General features: G+C 37.8%; 1 protein-coding gene across 5 annotated transcripts in view; it reads right to left on the bottom strand.

Annotated features, from left to right (window-relative positions):
• Positions 1-16,102, bottom strand: part of RBM33 (RNA binding motif protein 33) — a 125,131-nt gene that overhangs the window by 48,446 nt on the left and 60,583 nt on the right. For all 5 annotated transcript variants that reach the window (XM_012786258.3, XM_020289629.2, XM_012786259.3 and 2 more), the window contains one exon: positions 12,122-12,180. In XM_012786258.3, the coding sequence (XP_012641712.1) occupies positions 12,122-12,180 (59 nt within the window). The remainder of the gene's footprint in view (positions 1-12,121; positions 12,181-16,102) is intronic.

Raw genomic sequence — 16,102 nt, 5'->3', positions numbered from 1 at the left:
GGCCCTGGAGCTGAACAGATGTGAAGCACACACAGTGCACTTGGCCAAGATCTGGGGAGCTCACTGGTATAGAGACAGAAGAATAAAAGAACCTAATTCTCTGGCTTACTGTAAGATAGAGATACTGTTAATTTCTATTCTAAATATGTAACGTCACCGGAGAAGACAAGTGAAAGGAACATGCAGACTGCCTTCTTCACCTTGGGACCACCTCCCCATTTTTAAGAAACAGCTGTTCCTTGAAGAAATGGAAAGTGGCATATAGTTTGCCGTGTCCATTCCCCACACAGCCGTGAAAGGCACATCCCGAGCCAGTCTCCCGTTCCCCACCACAGATCTAATTTAAGAGCGATACACCTTCAAGATGCAAGGCACTCATAAAACTACACAGGCGGACTTGAGTCAAGTCCTCTTACTTTCAAAAGCCGGTACTTAGTAATCATCATTCACCCACACATACAATATTAACAAGGCATTTTTATAGGGTTCAAATTATAAATATAAATACAGCATACATAATACATAAATACAGATCAACAAATGAGAACTAACTCCTTAAGACAGAAACTGTCCAAGGAAAAGCAAAATCTAATAGGAGCAAGTTTTCATAATGGCAAAACTCTCTACCCATACAACATGCTAGCTATATATGTAATGTTCTGAATTTGTCCAAGTCCTAGAAAATGGCTTTATATCTAAGGATGAAAGTTAATAGAAAAAATGAAAATAATTATCTTGTTAATGTTGTATGAACATGAATGCTTAATAAAATATAAATCCGTATTGATGCTATTTGGCTTTATATAAACATGAGTTCCCATGCTCCCCCCTAAAGGAGAGAAACTGCTGGAGCTCACCACAGTTGTGCCCTAGTCTTCTTACAAGCACTGTGAGGCTACAGCACCCAGCCTCCCCTGCAGGGCAATGTGGCCAAGAGACCCCGTTCTGGCAAACAGAATGTGGGCAGAAGTAACATGTGCCAGGCTGAGCCTCGGGTCAGCAGAAGCAGGGCTTGAGATAGGCATGTGTGTCCCTGACTACGCGAGGGCTTCAGGGAAGCAGGACAGGAAGGGGATGGGGTGGAGCTAAGGTGCAGTTTTAGGTAAAAGTCCTAGACTGTGGCCTGATCCTTAGAAGATGCTCAGAGCACGCACGTATCACACCCGGACTCGTGGGCTGGCGGGTACAGAGGGCTGTGGGGACTGGCTTCTCTTTTCCCTTCCACTGTGTCCAGCAGTCCTTGGAGAAACAGCACCCATCAGTAGGAAAGCATCTGCAGTGCTGGGGGACATAGTACTGGTACACAGATGGGCAGAGGGATGCCCTGGAGTGTCCAGTGCAGGAGCATCAGCGGCAGGAGACTAATGTCACAGCCCAAACCCTAAGTGGCTTAGCACCGTCAAATGTGTTTCCCACTCAAACGACCATCCAGGCCCTGTGCACATGGGGCTCCCCCTCTCTGGGCCTCAGAGGCTCTGCATCACCAGCAGCTGGGAAAGAGTGGGGATTGTTCTCGGGAGGCCTCCGGCTCACCCGCGTCACTGCTCCTGCTGGCTAACAATCACTGGTGGCCTCCCAGGAGGCCCACAGCCCCTGCACTGTCTCATTTAACCCCTATCACAACCCTGTGAGGTAGGAACTCTGCTCACAGAAATCTTCTGACCATTTAAATAACTTTCTCCTTGGCACAAGGTCAGAAAGCAGCAGAGCCTGAATCTAAACTCAGACTGTCGACCTCCAGAGCACGTACGTCTACACGCTGTGTTATGTGTTACTTGTTAAGAACAGCAAACGATTTTTTTTCACATTCCCTAATCAGTCCCAAAATTCCATGGCTGGCCGGTACATATAAAAGAAATTAGCAGTTACCACCTAATCAACCAATGACAGACTCATAAAAGAGGTAAGACCAGAGATGCTACCTAAGATTAAGAAAGAAATAGTGGACTCAAGGTGAGTAAACAAGGAAATTTCTGACTTTGGAGGTTGGTCAAACAGAGTAAGAATGGGACAAGAGGGTTTTGAGATAGCTGCCTGGGCATGACACAGGAGAGATGTGATTACCTGAAGCATCCAGGTGAAGGGCAGTAGGGGTATTAAGACTGTGACATGAAAGCCACAGAGCCAACAGAAGCTAAAATACACACTGACTGCCACTGAGGGAGGCTGGCGCAGGGAAAAGGACCACTATAATGTTAAATAAATCAAATCCAATCAGGAAGAAGTCAAGTCAGGATGGTTCATTTTCTAAGATGACAAATGCCTGCGTATCGGCCAAGTGGTGGCAGGAATTAGAAAAAAGGGTGGATAATGCAAGACACTATTCAGAAAGAAATTCAATGACTGATCCACGAAATACACCGAGTGAAAAAGATCCCCTCTTTGGCAATGTCAGATATCCAACACAGGAGAGAACATCCAGGCAGATGTGTTGCTTCCACTGTTCTATTAAATAAACTTTAAAATTATAAGATCCTAAAAGATCTATCGTTATCCATATTTTTTTTTAAATAGAAGAGAAATAACAAATAGGTCTTGTGAATCTCACAGTGTCACTTTTCCTGTTTTCTCTAATTATACAATTTAAATTCTGGCATACGTTTTAGCCACATGGAAAAGATGGCTAATTGCTTACCTAATATAAATTCTCACTTCCTCCTTAGTAACAGAGCCTTAATTATCTTCAGGATAACACTGTGCCTAGCTAAAAACTCTTTATTCTGAGTTGTAACAACAGTGGGCATGTCACAAGGGTATGGCCAATAGAAGCGGTCATCAGCTATGGGATGGGCTGCCTCAGTTTAGCCTGCACCTCGGCCCCCGCTCCTTTTCTTTTGGGCTGGTATACATATAAGCACATGCAAGGGATGGATGGATGGAAGGAAGGAAGGAAAAAAAGATGGCTCCCTGATAACATCACAGAGCTGCTACACCAGCCCAGAACGTCCTCATTTTTAAGCAAAAAATAAAACACCTGACTTGGTTTGTTAACTGAGTTTTCTGTTACACGCAGCCTCACTCACATCCTGACTTGCGCAAGCCAAGTACAGTCTTGTATCCGACACAAATACAGCTCCAACAAACAGGCAGACAAGTAGCTCCCCCTTTACGGGATAAAGAAATTCTGGTTTACAGAGTTAAAATGAATTAATCAAGGTTATACTGTCTATGAAGAGAACTAAGGACAAGAACCCACATTCTTGGACTCCTGTTTTATAAACTGTTCTTTTCATGATAGCACGCTGCTCCTGCGGAGACAAATCAGTCTGCAGGCAATGCCATGTAAGACGTGGTTCCAAAGTCCGACACACACTGCATGAGAGGTTCTCTTGACGTGATCATTCCTTTATTAACTTCTACCATTTCACAGGAATAAAGGAGAATGAATTAACAATTCCCTCTACCAAATGCAGAATTATTTTAAAACTGTTAGTGAGTTGTGAACACCTCACTTAACAGAACTTTTAGCACTAATGTAATTCTACCTTTTGAAAGAAAAGACTACTTTAATCCTTTCAAATAATTGCTCTATTTTCCTTTTCTTCATATCCCTTTAAAAATCCAAGGTGAGAAATTATCATTCTTTCTCATAAAATTCTTATACCAATTGTACCTTCACTTTTTTGCATCTCTTGTTAATTACATGATGTTATCTATATTAATCCTATTCAGGAAAAACTGATAACTTCGGTTAAAAAAAAAGATGAAAAACTTTGCATAAATTGCTTAGCACAAAGTTAATCGTATAAAGCCAAGAATAAAAAGGTTCTAACAGCTATTATGTGACTTATCAGCTTCCCTAAAAGGGTCAGTCAGTATATTTTAATAAGACTAATTAAATATCCTTAACAATGTCATTGAAACTTCATGAATCTTTCAATAAATTACAACCTTTCCATATAACATGTTTTCTTTTATTAATCTCACTTAAAATGCAAAGAACTATGTCAGAAACCGACACTTAAGAACACCTCTCAGTTAATTCTGATTAAATGGGTTAAATGCAAAGAATAAAGACCACTAGCGACCCCTAACATGATTAAAATTACAGCCTTCTATCACAATGTTTTAATCCTCTTATTTCAGTATTCTCCATAGATTTTTTTTCTATCAGGTTGTGCCTTCTCTAAATACCTATATTCATTTTCCTGCAAGATATTTTTATATAGATGCATTCTAAACATTTTAAAGAAGTGGATACCCAGTGCCAAGAACTAGGTTTCATATTGGGGGAATAAATCACCACATAAAACCTAAATATATTAAGATAATGTTATTGGTTCAAGCAGTGAAACAAGATCACCCACAAGCTAAAAAAATTTTTCTTTAGTCTGAAATACTACTTATGACGAACCCACAAAAGATTATTTATGTAATTTCATAAAATGAAAAACTCTTTATTCCTACACCACTCCATCCAATGACTGTGGCCCTGCCATAGTAAATTTCCTTCAGTCTTTAGTGACGGCCATGGTCTTACACTATGATTCAACTTACTGGACTCCAGTTTTTGTACTTAGTCTGCTGAGTGTAATTTAATATTCAGGGAGAATGTACAGCATGAGAATTAAGAGAATGGACTTTAGACACAGACTGCCTTGGTTCTGGTCCTACTTCCTGCATCCAGTTATGGGAACTTAAGCAATTTAATCTAAGACTCAGACTCCCCATCTGTAAAATGGAGAAAATAATGATACTTTTGCTCCACAAGGATGCTGAACACAAGCTCTGAGCAAAACCTGGAAACTAGTAATCATTCACTTTTTTTATTTACCACTAATCTTTAACAATAAATGCTCTAGGAAGACTGTACATTCAAAAAAAAAAAGAACTGATTAAAAAAGCAAAGCAGTATTAGCTATATCAAACGAAAACATACAGTTTGTCTCAAAATTCTAAACTGTGAATACACTTAGCATTATGAGCCACAATCCCACTCCCAGGCATTTACTGAAAACTTAATGTTCAAACAAAAAGCTGTACACAAATGGTTACAGCAAAGACTGGAAATAATACAAATGTCCACCCAGTGACCGGATAAGCAACCGTGCTACATACATACACCGGAACGCTACCTTGCAGTAAAAAAGGACAAACCACCAACTGGTACGACAAAACGGGTAGATGTCAAATTCGTAATGCTACAAGAAAGAAGCCAGACTCCAAGTGAAACGTGCTGTATGATTCCCCTTATATGACAAAATTACAGGACCAGAAAACACGTGGCGGCTGCCAGGAGCTGGCAGAGAGGGACTGAGCACAGGCGCAGCTTGGGGTCTCGGGGCAGAACTGCTCTCCACCTTCGTCAGTCAACAGTCACAGACCATGTACCAAAAGGACTAAATTTTCAAAGTCAAAAAATTGTTCTTTTGGAAGATTTGCTTTTTGATGATTTATGATAAAATAGGACTTTTAAAGTTTATGTAAAAACTACGTTTTTAAAATTATGGGCTGTCAAAGACTCCTGGGAATATTAAAACAAAACAAAAAAACTGCTGTGCTTATTATTAGCAAGACACATCACTAGAAACATCAGAGATTTTCTTGGCACAGAGAGGAGTTCCAAGCCTTTGAAACTTTGTGTTACTGTCCAACCTTTCATAGGCAAAACTAATAACCTGCAGATGGGCAAACTGTACTTGAGTTTAAGTCTATCTATGCCACACCATCTATCTGAAGAGAATGTACAAAAGTGCTCACGTCAATGTAACGGATTTACTTAGCCATTGAGCTAAATACAGTCGTCCTCCAGTGTCCTCGGGGACTGGCTCCAGGACCCGAGTACACACAAACCCTGAGGACGCTCACATCCTGCAGTCTGCCCTGCAGGACCTGAGCATGCGAAAACTTGGCCCTCTGCATCTGCGGTTTCGCATCCCTAGGATGCTGCATAGTTTCCGCTTGTGTTTGCTTGAAAAGAATCCGCATGTTATTGGGCCCGCCCAGTTCAAACCTGTGTTGTTCAAGGGTCAATTGCAGTTTATGACACACTTTAAAAAGAAGTTTTTACAAAGTAGCTGAATGGCTCTAACAGTTATTCTAAAAGAAACCAATTTTATATGATTTCAATGAGTATTCCCTGGCCTTTGAGTTATCAGTGTGGACTTTAACACGCTGACTGCCACACTAGAAAAATAAATTTTTTCCTTGGGGCCACAGTGCTTTATTATGAAAACAGAATAAAAACTTCAAAAACAAAACAATCCTAATTTAATGAAATATTTGTTACTGTTTATTGTTGTCTGTACGTGAGTTACATACAACTTAAAAAACAGTTCTTGCAACTCCCAAGATGAAGAGACATGTGTGTTACATATGCTTCACGAGACCCCAGGCTCAAAACTACTGTGGGGTGAATGCAACTCACATGGCAGCGAATGTGTTAACCCAGCCCTATCTCTATCCAACACATGCAATGCATGCTGACAGAACAGCAAGTCAAGTTAAAGGGTTACTGAATTTGATAAACCACCTTCTTTAATAGCTGTTACCACAGTGTTTAGCTGCTCCTGTTACTGATGCAGATGGGAATTCATTGATATGATTAAATTTGATGGTATGATAATGTATGGTAATCACGATTAATAAGAAACCCACTAGCAAGTGGAGGATGTTGGGTATTATGTCACCTGCATTTTAAACTGCATTCTTTCCTTGCAAGCCTGACAATGTTTGACAGCTAGAAGGATCTCCTACCACATTTGCCTGTTTCTACTTATAGATCTGGTAAGAGAAAATGCCCATCATTTCTTCCTTAAGTGCTAATAATTACAAGGCATTGCGGGCATGCTGTAAAAACAGTAAGCATTCAAAAGCGAGCTTTCCTTTCCTGGATGGAATAAAGTCTGGATTCTCGTCTTTCAAGGGCTATAATCAGAAAGAAATGTGATTTGATGCAGCAGTCTCATCAAACATGATTTGCATGAAATGGCGTAGAAGACATATCCAGGAAGTGTCAATCACCACCACCTGATACCACGTACCACATCGCAGTCCAAACTACCTGTGATGTGCTGTAACTACAGAGTAAACACAAATGCAAATTTCATTTGCTGGGTCAAAGTAATAATGTAAGATGAATTTAAACTTAAAAGTATAGTTCATTTTTAATTTAAACAAAGAGCACTAAGAAATTATTCAGTAGCCAAATTACTTGATACAAAATATCATCATTTACCCAACACACAAACACAAAATCAAAGAACTAAACAGGTTTTAAAATACCCTAGAGGTCAAGAATCTTTAAGATGTTGAGTTACTTGGGAGATACATATATACTTAAAAACAATAGCTGCACTGAAAATGAAAATGAATTAGTTTGGCAAAATCTCTAAGCGACACTTTAAAATATTCCAACAATTGACATTTTGTGTTACCTTTTTAAGTGGGCAAACAACAATTGTAACAAAAATTGTTTTAAAAACAACACAAATCTCTTTGAGGACAAATAGATGACTGGAAAATATACTTATGGATAAGAAAAAGACTAGTAACTTTACATTAATGACAAAAACATCAGGTATAGCCTTTGTAGAAAGAGAAATAAATTAGACTAACTTGTAAAACATAAAATATTTATAATTAAAAATAGAATTCAAGGCTGGGCGCGGTGGCTCACGCCTGTAATCCTAGCACTCTGGGAGGCCGAGGCAGGCGGATTGCTCAAGGTCAGGAGTTTGAAACCAGCCTGAGCGAGACCCTGTCTCTACTAAAAATAGAAAGAAACTAATTGACCAACTAAAAATATATAGAGAAAAAATTAGCTGGGCATGGTGGCGCATGCCTGTAGTCCCAGCTACTCGGGAGGCCGAGGCAGAAGGATTGCTTGAGCCCAGGAGATTGAGGTTGCTGTGAGCTAGGCTGACGCCACGGCACTCGCTCTAGCATGAGCAACAAAGTGAGACTCTGTCTCAAAAAAAATTAAAAAAAGAAAAAAGAAAATAGAATTCAAATAAAAACAAAGAATCTTACTTTCAGAAAGGGAAACAAACTAGTCTTCCACTTCTACTTCCTTATTTGAAAGAAAAAACCACCAGTGTTTTGTGAAATTGCATTCAAAGGTCCTGACATGAATAGAAATGTGAATGGACTAGTGGATGGCAGGAAGCCAGACAGAAAAACTGGATGGAGTGAAGGGCCAGAGTGGAGGCACATCACTCACACAGGAACGTGCCCATTAGCTCATGGAAGCATGTATTCACAACTCAACTCAAATAATGAGTTCCAAATGTAAAATATTTTACATTTGGAAGATTAATATTCTGACATGAACATGAGTATGAAAAATATTCATTCTCTGATATGCCATCAATGAGGTATGTTTTAATAACTGCAAGAATAGATTCATAATTCTGATTTGAAAAAATAAAATGGTCAACAGTAATAAAGGTTTGTGTGAGAAGAAACGTTTCAGAGTTCCACACTAACAGCTGTAACTAAAATTAAGTACATGAATCTAATTTTTAGATGGAAGCCTAAATCACAAAGTGCACCACAGAATTACTGAAATGGGGTTTTGACTAAGGGTCAAAACCCCATCTGAGTACAAAGAACTAGTGGCTCAAGTGCCAAGAGATAAAGCAATTTTTCCAAAATGATCAAAAATATGAATCCTTTTCTTAAGACATTTATCATTCTGACATTCACATCTTTATTTTAAAAATTGTTTATTCAATTCTCTAATATTCATTAACAGAAAATTAAAATATTAGTTTTACTATGTCAAGCATAGCCTAGAATACCAAATTCTGGCCTAAGATTTGAATTTTTAAAAATAATTTTTAGTAATTTAAAATAATTTTACATACTATGAAAAATAGTGCTTCATATTAAGTTGCCCTGAGTTCTGTTGATTTTTAATTAAAAAACTAGAGGCATTATCACTTAGCAAAATTTCTAGACATACTAAGTATTTCTACCATTTTCACAAAATAGTTAAATAAAACTAAATTTTTTCTTAAAAAACTACTTTCTTAAAAGTTTACCATTGTTGGCCGGGCGCTGTGGCTCACGCCTGTAATCCTAGCTCTTGGGAGGCCGAGGCGGGCGGATTGCTCGAGGTCAGGAGTTCGAAACCAGCCTGAGCAAGAGCAAGACCCCGTCTCTACTATAAATAGAAAGAAATTAATTGGCCAACTAATATATATATATATGTAAAATTAGCTGGGCATGGTGGTGCATGCCTGTAGTCCCAGCTACTCGGGAGGCTGAGGCAGAAGGATTGCTTGAGCCCAGGAGTTTGAGGTTGCTGTGAGCTAGGCTGACGCCACGGCACTCACTCTAGCCTGGGCAACAAGCGAGACTCTGTCTCAAAAAAAAGAAAAAAAAATTCTCATGTACATGTATTCAACAACAGCATACTCATGCCTTCTGTGCACAAGGCCAACTGGTCAAATCTACACCACCAAGCACAAGATGACTGGGACTCTGTGCATAAGTTTATCCACAGACACTGACAAGACACCACATGAATACTAGTAAACTTACCACTCTGACTGATGTGAAGAAGTATGAAGCTATGAACAGAACATACCTATGTTAGGAGCAATGAGAATTCCTTTGAAGGGTCTTAAGCAAAGGAAAAGGAAGATCAAAATGAACCTTAATTTGCCCCATTTGCAAATTTCATGAAAACTGGTGCATACATTTTTTAATTCAAATCTACTTTTGTGTACTAAAGAAGTACACTGATTCAAACAGACCCTGTAATGAATGTGAAGTTAGGTTTCCTAATAAATGTGTTTGTGTGCTGTCATTTTATAAAGCAAGATTTAGTTTAGAGAACCCTGACTGAAGGCCAACTATGGAAAAACACCAGGACAGAAAATGAAGGGCATCCAACCGTACATAAGAGATCTCCAAAGGGCTTTATTAAGCTACCACAATACTGTCTTCACTACTTTTTCAAAATTTTACTCATAAGTGAGGCTTCATTTAATTACGCTGGCTCATTTTACAGTTTAGGAACTAGCACTGCGTAGAGCACATGGCATTAAGGGCATCCCCATTAGATGTTTACAAAATTAAATTCACATTCATAGCAACCAAGTTTAATCTAGAAGTAGAATAAAAATAACTGTAATCAACAAGGATCTGGCTTACAAGTAAAATGATAGCAGATAGCCTCCCCAACAAAGCTTTGATGGACCTTTTAAAAACAGAATATCTCCATTGTAATTTTTTAAAAATAGATTCCACATTTAATTATTTTCTCTAAGGGAGAATAATTTACAGAAATAAGTAGAGCACAACATTTTCTATACCACAACTTTGCTGGAACTCCAGCATTTGAGGCTTAACAAAAGGTGTTGAACAGTGGTAAATACGTGACCTGAAGAGAACATTTCTCAAATTATATCATATACATACTAATTTATAGCCCAACCACTCCTATCATCCCCATACACTTCCCAACTCAAAAACAAAACATTATCCCTTGCAGAAACTTTTCCCCTTCCAAATGCCTTGCAATTCAACAACACTTACCATCCTAAGAATACCATAACTTAAAAATAAGTTCAATTTCTCACAAAAATTTTCTTTTATTATTCTCTTGTGATATCCTCAAAGTATTGTGAGATTTTCCTTCTAGTATCAGATATAATATTTATACAAGTGAAAATAAAAGTAAAAGAAAATTTCAAGTGACTATTCTAATTATTAGTAAATGTATTTTTACAAAAATATTAATTACATAAAACATTACTTTATGTTAATTTCTTAAAATATAACTTACTTTTCACATCAAATTTCATCCCCATAATACAAATAAAATATGAATATAGGTCCAAGAACGATTTTAACAGATGTTCAGTTCTGAGACAGAACAAAAAGTACTTAAAATGTGCTTTACAATAACTAGCAGATAAACTCGACCACAAGAAATATATTTAATGACCAAAACCATACATGTTTATTGTGAGTAATGAAATTAATAAAACTTAGTTTTTTAGACAAGTGCTTTGAATAGGGATTGGTACTCAATAAATATTACTTAAATTTATAAAAATAATTTTTAGAACTTGGTAAGTAATCTAAAGAAAAAATTAGCTAAATATAAGGAAATAAGAACCAGCTGCAGAAATCAGATTATAATACATAAATAATAACTACAAATCAAAGAAGTTTCTAAAAAATACTCTGAACCTTAAATCCAAAACTATTTTTTTGAATAATCACCCAATTATACATTCACATTCTTCATTTAAACCTTTTTGCTAAATGCCACATATCAATGTTATCCACTGAAGTATCCAAGTTAAACAGTCAAGCAGGCCATTTGAGTATTTCCTGAAAATCAGATTGTTTAGCCAAGTAAGACTATCTCTGCTTTACATAAAAATCATGTTACAATTTTACGGTCTGGTACATTTTTTGCCCACACTTTTTAAAAAGACCATGTACTCACTCATTTAATAATGCCATCAACAAACTACTAATCAGACCAAAAATTCAAACAGAATAAAAATGTATATATTTAAACAAATGTTAAGTAGTTAATGGACATTTTTCTCCTAAAAAATCCATTTTTCTTCTAGCTAAAATATTTTAGAGAAGAATGGATGAAATTACGGAAAATACAGCAAAGCATGCGGGCTTGTATATGTACGAATGGGGGGACAGTGAGCAAGGAGGGACGGAGAGGGAATGTGTGCTTTTTTTAAAAGTGAAAACCTTCATTTTAAAAATAAAACCAATGGTTCATTAAGACTTCGGAGGTTCTTTTAAAAATCAAGTAGCGATCTCATTTTCATTTGCTAGCATTTCATACACACACCTACACACGTACGAATGTGCGTGCACACACACACTCTAATAAAGCAAAGTCCTTTCCCACTTAACATAGGCAATAATAAAATCAGAATTCATTTTCTTTAAGAGGAAAGACATTCTACTGATGATCCTGATTCAACAATTTTACAGTTAAACAAAATTAATTCTACTCCCAAAAATCCATTGACCTTAAGCTTTTAACAAACATTTTCTACTGCAGAGATTATTGTCAATATTTATAAATCCTTAAATTTATATTTGGCTGGAACCCCTTGCATTTGCTATACTAATATTTCTTAGTAAATGTATGCTCATCCCTCTTGGAGCAGAAGGAGCAGCTGCTACTCACTGGGAATCTCTGGGGTCCCACCGCAGGTCTTGGCTGGCTGGGAACCGGCAGTAAGGGCACTGCAAGGAAAACACCTTGGCATTAGATAGTTCCACTCAACACCCAAACCCGCTGGAACAGGAAAACAATATACGAAAGTTAATATAAAATATATACCATGTGTACCCTATATATAATAACAACACTTAAGCTAAGCATTTAGTAATTTTCAACAATTCCATAAAAGAAAGGGAGAGAGCCAAAGTCTTCTTTTCAGCATATAATAATAGCACAACCAGAAGCTTAAATCTCAATAGTGAACTACTAATTTAGAATTAAAATCATGTTGCAACAAAAGATAGTATTCCTCTATAATAAAAACCTAGTTTGTTTATCACATCCCTATCCAAGTTACCCAGCCTACTAAAGCCCAGTTATATTTTTCTACCCCAATCATATACAGATTTAAATTTAAATCCTCTTAGCCTATAATCACGAGAGAGGAGGGAAGGAGGACATGGGGTAGGCAGAGAAGAGAAAATAGCATACCCCAGGAATGTTACAAACAACAATCTACTGAACAATCTACTATGCCAACACTTTTAATTTTTGTTTTAAACAAGCAGCTTCCATCAATCTACCAGAAGAACAAGGAATCAAATCATTTCTAAAAAGACATTTCATAATAGGGAAGAAGCTAGATGTTAGTTTCACATTTTAGGGCTAAATCAGATGTGTCTAAGTTCTTTAAAACTTATTGATCTTCATTAACTTTATTACTGTAATCATTGTACAAGGTTAAACTGTACCTTCAGCAACAGAATTAGTGTCCAACTGTTCCAGGTGTCTTTCTAAGAATGTTTTCAGTACAACATGTACTCCTTTGTAATTGAAAAATTAATTATCTACTATTCATGTTTTAGTTTTTCGTCTTAAAATGACACTATCATATTAAACACATTTTCTTATTTACCCAACCTTTATTTGTTCATTTTGTTGGATTTCCATAGTAAACTTTACATTGTAAATGTTAAAGTAAATATAACTACCATTCATATAATATTTAATTCTTATTTTAATGCCAAAATTTAGATTAGTTATTATGTGTCATATTTAATATTTTATATAATCAATATAAAAATAATTTATTTCAACATTAAAAAAAAACTTATTGATCTTGATTTTGAAAAAAAAAAAAACTCACCACTTAAGTGCTGGCTATATTTCTCATTAAAATGTGCTGGCAGATGCACCTAAGAAGCTCTCACATCCCTGGGTGTTATGGGCTGAAGTGTGTCTCCCCCAGACCTGGACACAAATTAGTGCATTGAAGCTAAGCCCTAGTAGCTCTGAATGTGTTTGGACATAGGGTCTTTAGAAGAGGTCATTACAGTCAAATGAGGTCTTTATGGTAGGCCGTAATCCAACCTGACCGGTGTCCCTATAAGAAGGGGAAATTGAGACACAAACAAGTATGCACACAGAGGGAAGACCATGTGAAGACACAAGAAGGTGGCCATCTACAAGCCAAGGAGAGAGGCCTCAGAAGGAAAGAGCCCTGCCCACACCTCGATCTTAGCCTTGCGGCCTCCAGAATTGTGAGAAAATAAATTTCTGTTGTTGTAAGACCCGGGTCTGTGGTACTTTGTTATGTGGTACTTTGTTATGCAAACTAATACATGTCTGGTAAAGTTTATAATTTAGCAGCATATTTTTAAGAAGGTGCTGGTAAAGATGATACATCTTAGGAGTCAATCAAAATTACTCTAAAAATAGAACGCTAGTATAAACTATTTTTTATTTACTATAATTACTCAAGGAATTCCATACATTAAGCCTGATAATTAACATCACAGTTCCACAGGTTCAACTTCAAGAGACAGAATATATAGGCCTATGTAATTGCATGATGAAACACAAAATGTCAGACGAGACTGGGCACGTTCAGAGTAGGTAGCGTGGCCATCGAAGAAACACAAAATGTGATTGAGACAAACCTACTTTTACGAGATGTAAAATGGCAGAAGTCCATCCCTCCCTTGAGAGACTAATCCAACGAATCAAAATTTTAAAACTAGAGAGGGTCAACGTGTAGAACTGCATATAAAATAGAGTCTACCCGTTCTACATCTACAGCTAGTTGTACACCAACTGTGTCTCTGAAGCTAAATATTAGACTGTGGAGACAGACAAAAGCAAAATATCTCCAACCTCAGAAGATTATAATGAACGTAAGAAAGAAAAAAAACTACCTGTTAAACAAAATAAAGACATAATTTTTAAGATTAAGTACCAAATATAAAATACCCACATCTTCAAGAACTTATCATATGTACTACTTATATTAACTTAGAAAGTGATATGTCAATACCTATCAAATAATTCCAATACAATAAAAGACAGACATATTAAGCCTATTTAACTGGGAGAATGAGAGCGAGAAGTCAAGGCGGGATCTCTGGGAAACATGATGGTGAAGAATGGATCTCTTACACAGAAGCCTCTGATGAGCTATAATTCTCATTTTTCTTTAGGGTGGGAGGGGGGACCTGTGTAAAAAGACTATAGAAGAGACAGAAAAGAAAGAGAGTAACAATTCACAAAAGATAGCGGCTGAGGACAAGGTGACAGGAGCAGAGCAGACACCTGGCCCGGCCCAAGGAGAAGCTGCTCGCTGGGTCAGAGCATGCAGGTGTCTGTCTGCGCGCTCTCCCAGACAGGCCTTGCTGGCGCCGGGTCTCCAAGCAGGAGGACGAGGCCGCCCAACTGCTTCCCTGCACCACTGTGAGCAGAAGAGAATTTAAAACGTGTGATGTCAGAGACCAGTCTAGCTGAACTTTAAACTTGAACATTTTATACTTATTTATATCCTTGTTGTCCCATACATTTTATGGACTAAGATTAAGTTTTCAATTCATCACAGTAACTGTAATAGTGAAAAATCTGGAAACAAGTTAAATTTCCATAAAAACTGGTATTAAATAAATAATAATATAATAGAACACGCTTCATCCTCAAAAACAAAATATGTGTCATCAGGAATCATGTTGTTAATTTTTTTAAAAAAGATTTTTGATTGTACCTTTCATCTGCATGCGGCTCTGAGAATCTCTGGTTTGATCTATCATATGTATCTTATGTGTACAGAAGACGTCTTGATACTCAGCCTGTCTCAAGAGCAACCAGGATTTCTTACGTAAGCTCATTCACGTACTACCGAATAAACAACTGCTTCAAAAGAGTCGCATATCTATACCCAGCAAGGACAATTTCCCTCTCCCCTAGGTCAGTGTGCAGAGCTCTGAAGGTCAGAGGTAAAGAGAAGGAACATGCGGTACTGAACCTCCCTGCATCACGGTGGAAAAAATATAGCTGGCTTTAGAGTTCACATTTTCATGCCTAAAGGAAATGTTAGGGCTTCCTTACAGCTTTACCACTCTGTAGTTCTAATGCTACCTTACTTCTGTTAAGCCAAAAAAATCTGTTCATCTTACCGACTGCCAGTTTTCCGCTGAATTTTATAAGGAAATACGCAATAATAACAGATGCTGCCAAAAGTAAAATTATTCTGACAAATTAGACTGACTGCAGTTCCAAGTTCAGGGCAACAACTGTAGACAATATGCAAAGGATTAATTTAAAGAGAGCCGCCCTTCCCGTCCAAGCAGGCAATCGTTCCATTGTTCACTCACTCCACAGCCACTGAGGGAGACAGATGCCTGCTGATCCCACACGCTCAGGGCCACGGAAGAGGGTGAGGGCCAGGGGGGAAGACCCGCAACTGCACACAGGGACACGCCACAGACTCAGTCAGTCAAAAGGGCTTAGGAAGACCCAAAAACAGAGCCAGCGTGCTTTACAACTTCATGTTTCTCTGCTGTGCCAAGTGGCCCAAAGAGTGGTCTCCCAGTGGTGACCCACAGACCCTGTCAAGGGGAGTCCCTAACCTCCCACTCAGGGCCAGCCAGTCCCCATCACAGCCCCCACCCCAAGGCTACAGGA

The sequence above is a fragment of the Microcebus murinus genome, chromosome 9 (assembly GCF_040939455.1).
Source record: "Microcebus murinus isolate Inina chromosome 9, M.murinus_Inina_mat1.0, whole genome shotgun sequence".
Taxonomy (NCBI): Eukaryota; Metazoa; Chordata; class Mammalia; order Primates; family Cheirogaleidae; genus Microcebus; species Microcebus murinus.
This window is presented reverse-complemented; position numbering and strand designations above follow the sequence as displayed.